Genomic DNA, 15,555 nt, shown 5'->3' on the forward strand with positions numbered 1-15,555 from the left:
TCTAAAGCGTGTTTGGATGAGGGAATGTTTTGGGAGAATGTAATTTTTAAGAAAATTAAATTATTTCTATGCAAATTATCTTATTTGAATAATAAATTTGAATTTTTTTTAAAATGAAAGAATTTCATGAACTATTTTATCAAAGATAATTTAGAGAGTTTCAAATATCGCATAAAACTTAAGAATTTCAATTGCTCTTTTTTCTTTATAATAGAATGAATATGCAAATTGTGTCTGAAATTGTAATAATGAAATAGTACTTACAAATTTATAATTTTGATCTTATATATTTCAAAATTTGCATATTAGTCTTTATATTTTTCATACTTTTTTGCAAATTAATCTCTAAAAATTTGTAAAATAATCCCTCAACTTTTTTAAAATTTTGATTTTGACTCAAATTTAATTTTCATGTTTACTCCAAAACTTTTGAAAATTATAAAAATATCTCAATTTTAAAAAACAATAATTTATTAAAATAATAAAATTTAAAAATGGAAAAACTCCCACTTACTGCAATCATTTTTCACATTTTTGCTCTGGATTAGATTTACCGTAACTAGAAAATTTGGTTATTGAGAATCCAGTGATGAAATGAATGAGTTACTCCAATACAATAGAATACTATGTGTGATTATAGAAGTGATGAGTTAATATTAATTAATGAATTAGGCAAAGTCAAATGCATGCACACAGAACGGAATGGAATAAATGCAATGCTTGTGAGTGGATAACAAATTCGATGATATCTCCGTAACGTACGTGATTCGGAAAACAGACATTGTTGGAGGCATTTCAACAAGTACAGTCTCAATCTATAACTACATTTTTCTCCATGCATCTTTCTTTATCTTCGTTTATTTAACAACTCACTCCATGCCACTTGTTTTCTTTTCTCCGAATTCCGTATATCTAATTATTCCATCATCAGAATCATCTTACACTGCGTTTATTCTATTTTTACCATATCATAACACACGCCTTTTAATTATATACTCTCTTATTTTGTTCCTTTTTTTTTTTTACTATATATTAACATACTTTTAATTACAAGTACCATGCATGATCTAGTGAGTTAAAAACAAAGTACCGTCACCTAGATACATATTTTGTCAAAAATATTATCTAGAAACACATTTTTTATTTTTAATATTTCTATACTTATTATATATATTTCTATTTTTTTTTTTGGAAATGGCAAATGTTTTAAGCATGTTAATGTTAGTGTGATGTTGTGGGGGAAAAATGTACTTTTTCGAGGCTCACTTCCATTTTACTTTTTAACACACATCATAATTAAATGATTAAAATGTTATCATCGTATTTTTAATTTTTTTCTTTCACCTAATATATAGATAAATTTAACTAAAAAATTTATATTATCAATTAATCATAATTGCCATATATATCATAAAAAGTATTTAACTTTATTTATAAGTATTTTAAAAGTCGTATATATAAAATAATGTGATTAGTTGTCTGTTAATTTTGTATGTACTAGTAATACATAAATTAAGCTCTATATATATTATTTAGCAACATCACAAGTATGTGTTAATTATTATATGATTTTTGTGTGTGGATAAACTCTTTGGAGTAAGACCATATTAAAAGCCTTTCGTTTTCTTAGTCCATCTTATAACTTATTTTTAATTTCTAAAAATTAAAATTTTATCTACTTTCTCTTTTTCATTTTCCTTTGACCAACTCTCCAAGTTAGAGACTATCTTTAATTCAAAATTATCTTAATGAAAATGTTGCAAACACTAATATAAAATTAACATCACCAAAAGCTTCTGCAACTCATCCATATAATTTATTATCATTTACTTATCAAAAAGATAACATTACATTTAACCTCATAAAAAAGATAACATTATATTTATTATCATATACTTATCAAAAAGATAGCATTACATTAATTTAACCTCAAAAAAGAAGGCTAAATGGAGGATTTGGATTCCTTGTAGCTATAAGTGGTACATAGTAGTAGAAGATCGTAATCTCTCAATGTCACACCCGAAATCTATGAATGAAGTTAGCCTTATTATTAAGTATCCCATGCATGCCATAATGAAACTCTAATAATATTAACTCATAATTTATTAATTGAGTGGGGAGAAATTAAAGCCAAAGAGCACCAGCTTTTTTAAGCATTGGAATCAAAGAACGGTTAAGATGAAGAGACATAACTTGATTGGCACCACCAATAAGGTCACCAGCAATGTAGAGAGTGGGAACAGTTGGAGAACAACCTAATCTTGAAAGAGCTTGTTCAATTTCTCTCCCTCTTGGTATCTCATCAAGTTCATGTACTGCTGGATTCACACCAAACTCACTCAAAAGTGTCTTTATTGTATGACTCATGCAACATGTACTCTTGCTGAATATCACCACTGGCCTCTCTGAAACCATCTTTGTTATTCTCTCCATTTTTATTTTTCAATCTGATTTTCAACTTTTTTTATATGTGGACTGTGCTTTGAGCTAAGCCAAATGTGCCATTGCTTATATAGGGCTTTGAGGGAATTAAATAATTCAAAAGTAATATAGCTAAGGAAAAAAAGTGGAGAATCGTGGATTAGATATTTAGATCGTTTTCAAAATCGTTGAAAGTGATAGATCAAAATCTACTTTTTACTACAAAATATATTCTTTATGAATGCAATATGCATGCATGCATGCATACGGAAACAAGTCAAGACAAGTACCCTTGGGTACGGCTAGCTACCTTCAAAAACAATTTATTTATTTATTTATTTATTAATTTATAATATATTGATCTCTCCATGATTGTTAACTTTGTTTCATATGTACGGTTATTTGAATCTCAGCACCACATCAAGTTTTTTTTTTTTTCTTTTCAAGATTGCATTGCAATAATATATACGACTTCCTATTTGGAGGAATATTGCGTAGTGAATATTATGGGTCCATTATAGATGATATTATACTATTTTTTATTTAATTTAACTTTTTTTAACTCTCTGATTTTTAGGAGAAACAAAATTTTCAAGTCAAAATTTAAATCTAAATTTTTTTAGATGATTTGTTTTTAACTAAAGCTAGCTAATTATTTGAATATATTATTTCGTTTATTTAATTTAATTATTTAATATGTATGTGTTAGTTGATGTGCTTGCGTGGTGGTATTAGTATTGTAACTTTTTAATTTGTTGACACTGAAATATTATATGCGTTAATTATCTATCTTTGAGCATCTGCTGCGATGGAAGAAAAGTTGGATTGGATTTATCCAATTGGGACCTCTTTAATGATTCGCATCCAATTCTGGAAAGGGAAATATATGATTAAAGTTGAACTCCATGAGTTGCAATGAATATTAACTATTTGACCTTGTGACCACTAGATCAGATATTTTTAATAATAATATATTATGATTACTATGTTGTTCTGTAGATATAATTAATATTCTAACATAACTTAAATGTTGCGATATTGTTGCACGTTGATATTGTTGCCATGATATAAAATGTACTTATTGTCAACGTCTCTAATACCTCTCTAATACCTTTTACCAATTACTATCATACAATTATATATCAAGCAATTGCTGACTTTAATAATGAAGTTTTTAATAATTTTTTTTTATTCGCAGAATGACAAAATTTATAGAAAAGTACACTTCACTTAAAAGAAGAGATGTAATTTTTGATTTTTTGTCTTTTTAATTTTGAGCAGTTATATATTACAATATTAACTAAAATATCGCATCTGGTTGTAAAAATGGCATCTCTATTTGCGCATGGTCTGAATTTATATCCCAAAGATTGCCCCGCAACTATTAGTCCAACAAGATAACCATGTCAATGAAGAACTTTTAAATATACATACATAATATTTTAGAAATATCTCACCAAAAATATCTGATTTATAGCATCATAGAAAAAAAATATCCATATCTATGAAGAGTTGTAGAAACTCCACCTGATTATATGTTCGAAAGTCGGACAAAATTTAACCTAAACTATATTAAAAATACTAGTCTTAATAATTTTTATATCAATTTAACAAATTTATATATTTATTATTAATATTAATAATAATAAAGTGGTTTTATTTCAAAATGAATATAAAATTTATTAAAATTATTCTAGGAATTGTCCAGAGAATGCATATATGCAGCATTGTGCATGGTTGGCTGTGTCCTAGAGATCTATATAAAAATCCATCCAAATGTAAAAGCTAATATTTTGTTCTTTTCTTTTTCTTTTTCTTTTTCTTTTCCTTCTATTGGCATGGCTAAATAGAGGAATATTGGTGGTACAAGTGATGTTGATGTCAAAAACTAAAAGTGTGACACTTTTACATATATACCATTGTGTTTGTCAAGTCTCTCGTGGCGCCACGTTTTGTTGCGATAACTACACAAAAAAGGCTGCAAAAGCAAATTAAACCATATGCATAGGGTTCCTCTTCCTCCACACAAATCTGTGCCTCTACGTAGAACCCAAAGGCCATTTCTTCTATCCGTACATAATTAACGTGCATATATATATATATGCTCACTTACTTATAAAATGAAATGTATATATTCTCATGCACGCCTATACCCGAATACACACAAAAAAGTTTGATCTTATGCTTACCAATAAATCATTGAAGAAATCATTCATTAATATACATTGTATATAAAAATTAATTTGAAAGATTAAGTTTACTTTATATGTTTTTTACCGGAATTTTAATCTATAGTTGGCATTTTGATAATATCAACAACCAACTTCTATTATCTTAATATTTATCTTGATATATTTTTACCCTACATTAAAGTATTAATATTTTAATGATATAATTATGTGATTGTGACATATGTTTGAAATTGTCATTTGTATGAGCTCATTTTAATTTGTACAGTTTTTTCTCTTTTTAATTTTTAATAATCGATATTCTTCTATAATTTTTTCAATTGTGCAATTTTATTTCTCCTAATTTTAAAAGAGCAATTTTAATTTTCCACACTTATTCGTTTCTAATTTTATAGCCCCACTTTAAAAAAAAAAAATTGGAAAATAATTTAAAAAGAAAAAAAAAAGTAGGTTATGTGTGTCAAACAACACTTCAAATTTATTAATTAAGATATTATTACGATATTTCAAGCTTATTTGAAATATATAAAAACTCAAAATAAATTAGGGAGTGGATTTTCACCGATCTAACGCAAACAAAAATTTGTATGGTCCAAATCTCTAAAAAAGAAAATCATGTAACAATTTACTAAATACACTAAATTTAAAATAACAAATTGAAAATAGAGTAATTAAAACTTCTTAAAAAAATGTAGAATTGCAAACTAAACATAAAGTAGAAAAATATCTCATAACTTGCTAGTTACCATAAGAGATAATGTAACTTTACAAGTTTTTGTTTGCTTTATATTAATGAAAATATGTGCCTTAATTTATTTGATTTTTTTTATATTTTAATCGACTCGAATTATCTTAACGAACAAATTTAAAGTGTTGGTTGATACATATGATTTTTTTAATTAAATAATGTCACATCAACAATGTATTTAAAAAGAAGAATAAAAAATTATAAACTATAAATTAAAAAAGAGTAAATGTTGTTGGGGAGTCCGATGGAGCCCAACATTTGGAATGGACTAAACAAGAATTCATAAGAGACTTAGACACCACGTCTCAACCCAAAACCTTAAGGCATTAAGTTTATGAGTCATTCTCCTTATATATCCGATATAGCCTCCATTCGTGGTCAATGTGGGACTAACCACTCATAATTGAATTCCAACAAATGTGAGAAACTAAAATCATTTATTTGAAATTAAGAGCAATAAAATTGCACAGTTAAAAAATTGAAAAGAAAATAAGTACATTTAAATCTTAAAATTAAGATTCAAATAAGGTGTAGTACGTAAACAAAGAGAGAGGGCAAGTTGTCAAAAATGAATTAATGACGGTGGTGGATCAAGTTGGAGAAAGAATTTTAGCTTTTTGCAAGTTGAAATTTTTGGAAAGACAAATATGGCATCACAATATTAGGATTTTGTACAATAAAAACGTCGATTACTCTGTACGTGTGTGGTGTTTTTTCTCAACAGAGAACAATTATTAATTAAAATAATAATGATTACTTTTTTTCTTTTGCTTAGACCAAAACAATTAATTAACCTCTCGTGATAAAGTATCCAAAACCCTCCCAAAAGCACAATTGAAAAGGAAAAGCTCCATCATATTTTTAATTTTTTTAAATTGCTAGGGATAAAATATTGTGACACCCACAAGACTAGGATATAATATGAGCTTTTGCTATATATGACATATTGATTTTTCTCTAATTGTAAGTTGTAACTAGAAAGATATTCCAATCGATATTTTTTTCAACCAATGATTCCCATCAGCATTAAATAATTTGTCCTAGATTATCTCTTTAGCCGAAAGAACTATTTTTGGAGTATATAAGCCGAAAGAACTTAAAACTAATTAACTTTCCACAAATATTCCACAAGCATGATTTAATACATCCATCTAGCTAGCTAGCTACTTGATAAGAAAAAATATTGGTGGACATCATATGCTGTCCTTATAAGTTGTTTTAACCATATTTTGATAGACATGTTAGATATATCTGAAGTTATGTCTAAGTTGTTTATAAGTCGGTTAAAATTGACTTTTGTTAATTAATTTGGAAAAAAATTTTATAATGAAAATTTATGGTGAGAAGATTGTGCATCGGTCTAAAATAAGAAAGAATTTAGAATTTACTGAACATTTATATAAAATTTATATTTATCTTATTTTAATCTCACTGGCAACGATCGTACCCACAACTTATGGATTCAATGTCTATTTTTCTTTCACTAGACCAAATCATTGGAGTTAATTAACTTGGCTAATTATGATCATTATATAAAGTATATCATATATTTATTATTGAAATATCAAAATTTTGATGTGATGTGTGTGATTTTTGGTATTGAGATTCAAGTATCTTAATTGAAAGATTTAGATCACAAAACTAGGGCTCTTGCAGACTTGTGGGATTTATTGAAAACAAGGGATTCAATAACATTCCAAAGGGATGCTAATTCATAATATTTCCATTGATGTTAATCCCCTTATAAGCTTATCTTTTTATTTCATCACATTGACTCCTAAATGGGACTCCTCTATCAGCTTTGAGATTTTAGCCATATATCTCTAATAGGGTGTCAATGGATTCTATCATCTCCCAATCACAATATGCCTTTACATAGGGTAGACAGTTGGTTGATTGAGTACTAACAATTAATGAAATAATTGACCTACCAAGGAATTCAAGAAAGGTGTGCTTGCTAAATCTTTAAGGTGGGTTTTGTAAAGGCATATATATGACTCTGCCAGCCAGGGGTTCTTGGATTGTATGATGACAAGGTTTTAATTTTATGATAAGTGGAGGTCAATGATTAGAACATGTGTGTTTTCAGGCACGTCCAACAAGTGTTTACAATGTTGTTGACTATATGTTAGATCTTATTTGTATTTTTGGTATGATCTTCCAACATATGATTGAGTATGAATCTTGCCATCATTTGTAAATTTAGGGCTTGGATTGTACCCCTTTACTCCCATTTTAATAAAATAATTGCTTATAAAAATAAACAAATTAAATACATTTACAAAAGTGAATATTACAAACCAACTAACATAGAAGATGAAACTATTAGTAAAAATTATTAAAATAATAAATTTAATAATAAAAATAAAATTTTAAAATTTCAAACGAAAGCGAAAAGGAACAACATCTATCACCTTTATCCAAAAATATTTGTCCTATCTACTTCTCGTACAATTTTTCTTTTAATATTAAGGATGAGAATAGGCTAGGTCGTCCGTTAGGGGCTTATGGTCTACCTATTTATGGTTTGGTCTGAACTATTTAGTATTTTTAAAGCCTATTTATTTAAATATGTCAGGTTCAGACTAATAAAAAGCCTATTAGTCCTGACAGACGGCCTATATATATTTTATTATTTACTAATGTTATTTTTTATTATTATATTAATAATATTATTTCATATTTTAAATTATATCAATTAAGCAATCTATCAGTAGTCATTCCATATTCGATAGTCGATATATATATACATTGATATTGGTATGTGGAGAGCATCATGTGTTATGAGTAGAGTATTTTAATATATGAATAAGGCTTTTAAATAGGCTTTCAAGCTATACTAACTTTTAAAAAGGTCAGGTCAGGCCGGAAAAAAAAACATATTATAAATCGTATCAAACTTAAACTTAAAAAATTAATCGCAATCAGACTCAAACATTTCAAAGTCTGGCATAGTATTCCTACATAGCTGCAATACTAATCGTCGTGTTTTTTTATAATATTCGGGATTCTAGTATTTTCCTTCACATGGACCAAAGTCCACGCACACTTTTTTTTTTTTATTTGATGTGGGCTCCACTTGAAGAGGGACCCACCCAACACATACATATTGCATTGTAGTAATTAAAAAGAAAGCTTTGATCTATCACTTTCAACGATTTTGAAAACGACCCAAATATCTAATCCACGATTCTCCACTTTTTTTCCTTAGCTATATTACTTTTTAATTATTTAATTCCCTCAAACACCTATATAAGCAATGGCACATTTGGCTAATTAGCTCAAACTCAAAGCACAGTCCACATAAAAAAAAGTCGAAAATAGAGATTGATAAATTAGAAAAATAAAAATGGAGAGAATAACAAAGATGGTTTCAGAGAGGCCAGTGGTGATATTCAGCAAGAGTACATGTTGCATGAGTCATACAATAAAGACACTTTTGAGTGAGTTTGGTGTGAATCCAGCAGTACATGAACTTGATGAGATACCAAGAGGGAGAGAAATTGAACAAGCTCTTTCAAGATTAGGTTGTTCTCCAACTGTTCCCACTCTCTACATTGCTGGTGACCTTATTGGTGGTGCCAATCAAGTTATGTCTCTTCATCTTAACCGTTCTTTGATTCCAATGCTTAAAAAAGCTGGTGCTCTTTGGCTTTAATTTCTCCCCACTCAATTAATAAATTATGAGTTAATATTATTAGACTTTAATTATGGCATGCATGGGATACTTAATAATAAGGCTAACTTCATTCATAGATTTGGGGTGTGACATTGAGAGATTACGATCTTCTACTACTATGTACCACTTATAGCTACAAGGAATCCAAATCCTCCATTTAGCCTTCTTTTTTGAGGTTAAATTAATGTAATGTTATCTTTTTGATAAGTATATGATAATAAATTATATATGGATGAGTTGCAGCAAGTATGAAGCTTTTGTGGTGTTTTCTTTTAATTTTATGTGTTAGTATTTTCAAAAAAAAAAATCATTAAGCTGACTTTAAATTAAAAGTAGGCTCTCTAACTAGGAGAGTAGATCAAAGTAGTTAAAATGAAAAGAATAGAAAGTAAATAAGTCTTTGAATTAATAATGAAAAATAACTTGGGCTCCAAAATGAAACCATCACTTGTTAGCCATCTGATGAATTGGCAAACTTGAAATGATACTTTCAAATATTTTATCCACAAAAACATCATAAAAATTATGGGATATATATAGCACATACTAGCCAGTGACCTTGCTATATAAACCTTAATATATATATATATATATATGTGCGCGCGCGCGCGTGACTTTTAAATACTTATAATTAAAGTCTAAAGTGTTTTTATGATAAAAAAGATTATGATTAGTCGATGGTATAATCTTTATTTTTTACTGTGATAATGTATATTAATATAATTTGCTGAAAATAACTTTTTTTTAGATGAAAAAAGTAATAGTTAATGTGAAAATATAAAATTTATTTGGTGGTTCAACTAAAAGAGTTAGTGGTGGAGTAACAAAGTAGGGGAATATAATATTGAATGTTGTATTTTTACCAACAACATAAACAATAATTAGTGTGTGTTTAAAAAGCAAGATTTCCACTATCATTTTTAACGTGAATAGAGTAGAGTTCAATAGACATACACTTGACATCATACCGCTGCATGGTTTAAAACATTTGTTATTCCAAAAAATTAGAAATAATAAATATAAACCTCAAATGTGTTTCTAGATCATGGTAATTGTTAAACTTGTTAAAAGAACAAGCAAGCGATTAAAATCAAATAATCAATAAGTTTTAGTTAATAACAAATCATTTAAAAAAATTGAATTTAAATTTTATCTGAAATTTTTATAATCAAATTTTACGTATCTTTTTAACCAAAATTCTGAATCATTAGAAAATCAATTCTCTACGGAACTAAAAGTTTAAAAAACCTAGTTAGAAGAACGTTACTATAGTGGAATTATTATCTTGTTTAAAAAACATTGCCCCTTCATTTATAGCTAATGGAATTTTCAAACAAAATTAATAAAATTAATTATCATCTTCAATATAATATAAATTTCATCAAATTTATATTTATAACTAATTTTCAAATAAACTCATATATTTATTCTTTATTTGATGAATTTGATGTTGTTGAAGATGAAAATATAAGTTTATTTGAATATTTGAGTTATGCATTTGATGAATATATGAATTTTCTTGAAATTGATTTTGAATTTTATAGATTTTGTTCGAAGATTTTGATGAATTTTTTTAATTTTTGTAAAAAAAATAATATTGTTGACATTTTAAAATACAAATAATAAAATTATTACTTAAAATTAAATAAAAGATTAAATAAAAAAAACGTATTATCTGAAATTAAATTTATGGATCTGAATGGTGTGAGTAATTATAGTTATATCTAATATATAGAGAGAAGGTATGCGATTCGGGTAGAAAGGTGTGTGTTATGATATGGTAAAAGTAGAATAAACGCAGTGTAAGATGATTCCTCCTTTTGATGATGGAATAATTAGATATACGGAATTCGGAGAAAAGAAAACAAGTGGCATGGAGAAAATTCTTAATGTAGTTATAGATTGAGACTGTTGAAGTGCTTCCAACAATGTCTGTTTTCCGAATAACGTTACGAAATAAACGAGATATCAACGAATTTCTAATCCACTCAACCTGTGCATTTATTCTATTCCATTCCATTCTCTCTGCATGCATTTCACCTTGCTTAACTCATTCATTCCATCATTAATCGATTCTTCTTGTTACAATTACTTCATTTTATTTTCTTATATGTAGCTTATATTGGATAAATTAAAATCAATATTCTATATATTATAAGGGAAAAATTAAATGATATACATGGTCAATACTTTTATATTGACATCTACTGAAAAACAAAGTATGTGTTAGTTTTTATTTACAAAAATATATTTTACATAAATTTACTTACAATATAAAATGACTAATTCATATTTTCGGAGGATTATGTAAAATTATTTTACATTGTCGACGTATAATTATTATGGCACTATATATTATAATGATCAATTTCAATACATAAAAAATAAAAATTAATTATATAATTATAAAAGATTAAACCACATATAGAAGATCTAAAAAGAGCTAATTAGAAGAAAAATAAAAAATATTTTAAAATACATTACAAAATTGAAATATTATGACAAAATTATTAAATTTGATTGGTTGTTAATATAAAATTGATTTAGAGTGACAACATATCCTTCAAAGATATCATGTTTCAAATTACAAATCAATTATCAAGTAATTATTCTCAGATCCTTACTTTCATTCAAACCCCAAGAAGATTTCAAACACCATTTTCTCTTGACAAATTCAAACTCCCGATTCAAACTCTCTCTTTTCTCTCTATATATATGATTTGTATTCTCTTATTATTTATTTAATTATAACATTACATTACTATATATTATTATTACATTTGATGAGTTTTGTCGGATTAGTTGATCTACTTCTCCTAATAAATATATTGGTTTCTCATTAATGACTGTAGAGAGGTAATCATTGAATTTGATAATATGGGTTGTTTTCCATTTTTTGGATCATCCAACAAAAATGCTGACTTCGTTTACTCCACAAGGATTTTCCCAGGTCACCACTAATTTGTTAACTTCTATTCCACTTTTTTAATTTCGTTTTTAATAATGCCACTTACTCTGTTTATAACAATAGTATGAGATTTGACCTTAGGGCTAATAAGACACTGTCAAAATTATGTAAGTTATGATGGCTCAATTCATCTAAATTTCAATCAACTTAATAAAATAAAATAGTATGTTGAAAAATGTGTATTAAAGAGTGTATTGTTAATATTATTTTTAATTAAATTTTAAAATCTTACAATTTTCATCGGTTCTAACAACAGAAATTAACGACAGAAAAAGTAAAATTAGTCATCAAATTTGACGTTGTTAATATTTAGTGACGAAATTTTTCATTTTTGAATTTTTGTCACTATTTCAACCTTTTCTAACTAAGATGAACTTGTGTCCCTAAAAATGTAATTGATTTTTTTTTTTTTTTTGGTCTTGTAATTGAATGCTTTTTATTAATTGAAATGATAAGTTTGTTCAGAAGAATCTAAATACTTTACTTCTATGTATATTATTTATGCTGATCTTAGCAGACAATTGAGATCTTTTACATTAAATGTACTAGAATCCCATTTTTAATCGATGATGTGATGCAATATGTAATTTTGCAACATAGACCTTGTCATTAATTATGCTATTTTATTTAAAGATAATTGCTAATTATGATTTACAAACAAGTAGTTTTGAACTAGTGACATAGTAGTGACTTGCAACATAATCATCTTGGCATTGCCTTTTAATATATCAGACTAAACTTTTAATATAGGTATTAAAATATTTAAAAGTTTATAGTTATTTCTGTTCATTCATGCTTGCTTAATTATTATTTGTGCAGATAGATATAAGTTTGCTCCAAACGATAAGTCACTACAGAATATTAAAGCACCTAAATTTACATTGGAAGAGCTTGAAGCTGCTACCAAGAATTTTGGTCCAGAATGTTTATTAGGTGAAGGAACTTTGGGGCGTGTATTCGAAACTCACCTTGATAGCATTAACAAAGTAAGTAAAAATAACAACTTGTTGCTTTGGCATTCAAACTTTGTAATATATACATTTTTAGTGTATTGAAAGTATTGATTGTTTGTACAGGTAGTTGCTGTGAAACAACTTGACCCAAATAACTTCAAAGGAAATAGAGAATTTTTGGTGAAGGTTCTGAGGCTAAGCCTCTTACATGACAAAAATCTAGTGAACTTGATTGGTTACTGTGCTGATAACAATCAAAGGTTACTAGTTCAGGAGTTTATGCCATTTGGGTCATTAAAGAGTCATATAAACAAGATGCCACTAGATTGGAACAAAAGGATAAAAATAGCATTTGAAGTAGCAATGGGTTTGGATTACTTGCATAACAAGACATCTCCCCCTTTAGTACATGGAGACTTAAAAGCATCCAATGTTCTCTTAGATGAAGATTATAGTGTCAAGTTATCAGATTTTGGGTTAGCAAAACTTGGACCAGAAGATGAAAATGGACCGAATCGATTCACGGGAACAATTGGTTATTGTGCCCCTGAATTTGTTATCACAGGAGAAACAACTATGATGTCTGATGTATACAGCTTTGGAGTAATCTTCCTTCAACTTATCTCAGGAAGAGAGGCTTTTGATCTAACACGTCCCATCCATGAGAGAAATATTGTTGTATGGGTAAGTTCCAATTTATTCTTATCATATACAAAATAGTTATGTATCAATGAAATTTTGATGTGCAGGCACAATCTCTTTTGGGCAACCGTAAGAACTTCAGCAAAATAGTTGACCCTCTACTGAAAGGTTATCCATTGCGAGGATTTCATCGAGCACTTGCCATTATAGGAATGTGTTTGGTAAAAGAACCTTCTAAAAGGCCTGTCATTGGTGATATTGTGGTTGCTCTTACATTGGAGTTCAACATGAAGTATAATGACCAAATTGATCATTCTGATCCTCATTATGAGAAGACTAGAATAGTAGCCCCACATAGGAAGATGTATTATGATTGAGTTATATTAGAGATTAATTTCAGTAGGGTCATATAAAAACATCTAAATAATCTTCCTCTTCATTCAGAACCAAACATATGAAAAATTAGCATGCTCATATTGCAGGGCCCCCAAGGTAATGTTTTTTGTAATGTGTGCTATAAGATGGCAACTCCTCGCTTTATCCTTCTAAATTTTGATTAAAAAATAATATCTTAGAATAAAATTATTTTTTTTTTTATAATTGATTGATGCCTATAGCTCATGCATAGTTGTTTTTATGGTTCGTGATTATGTTAATTTCTTTTGCATAAAAAAAATCATTTTAAAATTTGGTGCTAGAGTCTCAAGTTTTCGGTTTATACAGCAAAGGGGTGAGTTTACACTTTACAAGTATCTTCTAAATCCTATCACTATTAGCACACAGTAACTAAATAAGCACAGACATAAGTGGAACTTATGAAATACATAGTTATTGACTTGTAATCCTTTATTGATTAGGCAAGTCAAATGAAGCAGCAAAAATAACAATTGATAATAGACGAATTTGAGACATTCAACTATCTCATTCACATTCGATTAAAGACCAATTTGGATACAACAAAAGTACAACTAGAATACAATTTTTACAAAAAAAACGGGGTAATATAAAAAGCAAACCGGAGGAAAATTAAAAGAAATATAATTTATACATGCTGCTAGTATAAAATAGTACTATTATGTATACTATGTGACTGTTTATTCTCGCACGATAATCCTAAACGTGCATCTTTTTTTGGTTACAAAGTGAAAGAAAAAGGAAAAGGAAAGCAAAAGAACTAGACAGGAGACTAGTAGACAAATTGTGAGCGTCAGTAGTCAAGTGTTGGAGAGGTAGTTCCTCATCAGTAAAACACATAGTACTATTTCTCCAATTCCACCAAACACCAGCAGAGAAAACATTAAAACTATGGCTAGATGATGAACTTTTAGAGAAGGTCCCAGATTAGCTTGCCAAGGATACAAATATTAAGGGGAAAATATGTGTTTAGTTCTTTAACTTTAGCTTAATTTTTGTTTAAGTTTTTTCAATTTATTTTTTTTCAATTCGAATTTTTAAATTACAATCACTTATACCATTAATCTTTAAACATTATTAAATTGCACAATCCTTTAAGTTTAAAAATTCTATAACTTACTCTCATAAAACATTTAAATTTAATTGAAATATCACAACAAATTAATTGTCAAAATTATTTTACATATTAAGGTAATTAAAAACATTAATTTTTACTTTTTTTTTTTAAGTTTTACGTGTTTAAATATTATAGAAAAAATTAAGAAATATATATCATTTATAAAATTTTATGCATATTTTTTAAATGATTAATATAAATGACATAATGTTAAAACATTTGATAAAAATTCAAATGATTAGGAACTTTTAATTAAATTAGTTATTGTTAAAATTAAAAAACGAAGGCTACATCCAATCACATTTGACCATGTTTTTTGTGAACTCACGTTTCACCATTTTAAAATTGTATATTTCTCTTAATAACTAATATATATATATATATATGAACAATTAAATTCAATCAAAGATGTACATAAAAAAAA

General features: G+C 27.4%; 3 protein-coding genes across 3 annotated transcripts; 2 read left to right on the plus strand and 1 right to left on the minus strand.

Moving 5' to 3' along the window:
- Positions 1-1,787: 1,787 nt before the first annotated feature.
- LOC101503006 (monothiol glutaredoxin-S2-like) lies at positions 1,788-2,487 on the minus strand. The gene has a single exon (XM_004508244.4). The coding sequence runs from the start codon at positions 2,431-2,433 to the stop codon at positions 2,125-2,127; it is 309 nt and encodes a 102-aa protein (XP_004508301.1). The 5' UTR covers positions 2,434-2,487; the 3' UTR covers positions 1,788-2,124.
- Positions 2,488-8,626: 6,139 nt separating this feature from the next.
- LOC101503330 (monothiol glutaredoxin-S2-like) lies at positions 8,627-9,283 on the plus strand. The gene has a single exon (XM_004508245.4). The coding sequence runs from the start codon at positions 8,708-8,710 to the stop codon at positions 9,014-9,016; it is 309 nt and encodes a 102-aa protein (XP_004508302.1). The 5' UTR covers positions 8,627-8,707; the 3' UTR covers positions 9,017-9,283.
- A 2,497-nt stretch (positions 9,284-11,780) lies between these two features.
- On the plus strand, positions 11,781-14,165 carry LOC101503660 (receptor-like cytoplasmic kinase 185). Its single transcript, XM_004508246.4, has 4 exons — positions 11,781-11,987; positions 12,825-12,991; positions 13,082-13,642; positions 13,708-14,165. Exons 1-4 carry the CDS (start codon positions 11,915-11,917, stop codon positions 13,975-13,977), a joined length of 1,071 nt encoding a protein of 356 aa, XP_004508303.1. The 5' UTR covers positions 11,781-11,914; the 3' UTR covers positions 13,978-14,165.
- The last annotated feature ends 1,390 nt before the right edge of the window (positions 14,166-15,555 follow it).

This window comes from Cicer arietinum, chromosome 7 (assembly GCF_000331145.2).
Source record: "Cicer arietinum cultivar CDC Frontier isolate Library 1 chromosome 7, Cicar.CDCFrontier_v2.0, whole genome shotgun sequence".
Taxonomy (NCBI): Eukaryota; Viridiplantae; Streptophyta; class Magnoliopsida; order Fabales; family Fabaceae; genus Cicer; species Cicer arietinum.

Excerpts from the sequence above, each read along its gene's own strand:
- LOC101503330 (XM_004508245.4), top strand. The coding sequence starts at position 8,708 with ATGGAGAGAATAACAAAGATGGTTTCAGAGAGGCCAGTGGTGATATTC.
- LOC101503006 (XM_004508244.4), bottom strand. The coding sequence starts at position 2,433 with ATGGAGAGAATAACAAAGATGGTTTCAGAGAGGCCAGTGGTGATATTC.
- LOC101503660 (XM_004508246.4), top strand. The coding sequence starts at position 11,915 with ATGGGTTGTTTTCCATTTTTTGGATCATCCAACAAAAATGCTGACTTC. Across the intron at positions 11,988-12,824 it reads CTCCACAAGGATTTTCCCAG|ATAGATATAAGTTTGCTCCA; the intron begins GTCACCACTAAT and ends TTATTTGTGCAG. Across the intron at positions 13,643-13,707 it reads AGAGAAATATTGTTGTATGG|GCACAATCTCTTTTGGGCAA; the intron begins GTAAGTTCCAAT and ends TTTGATGTGCAG.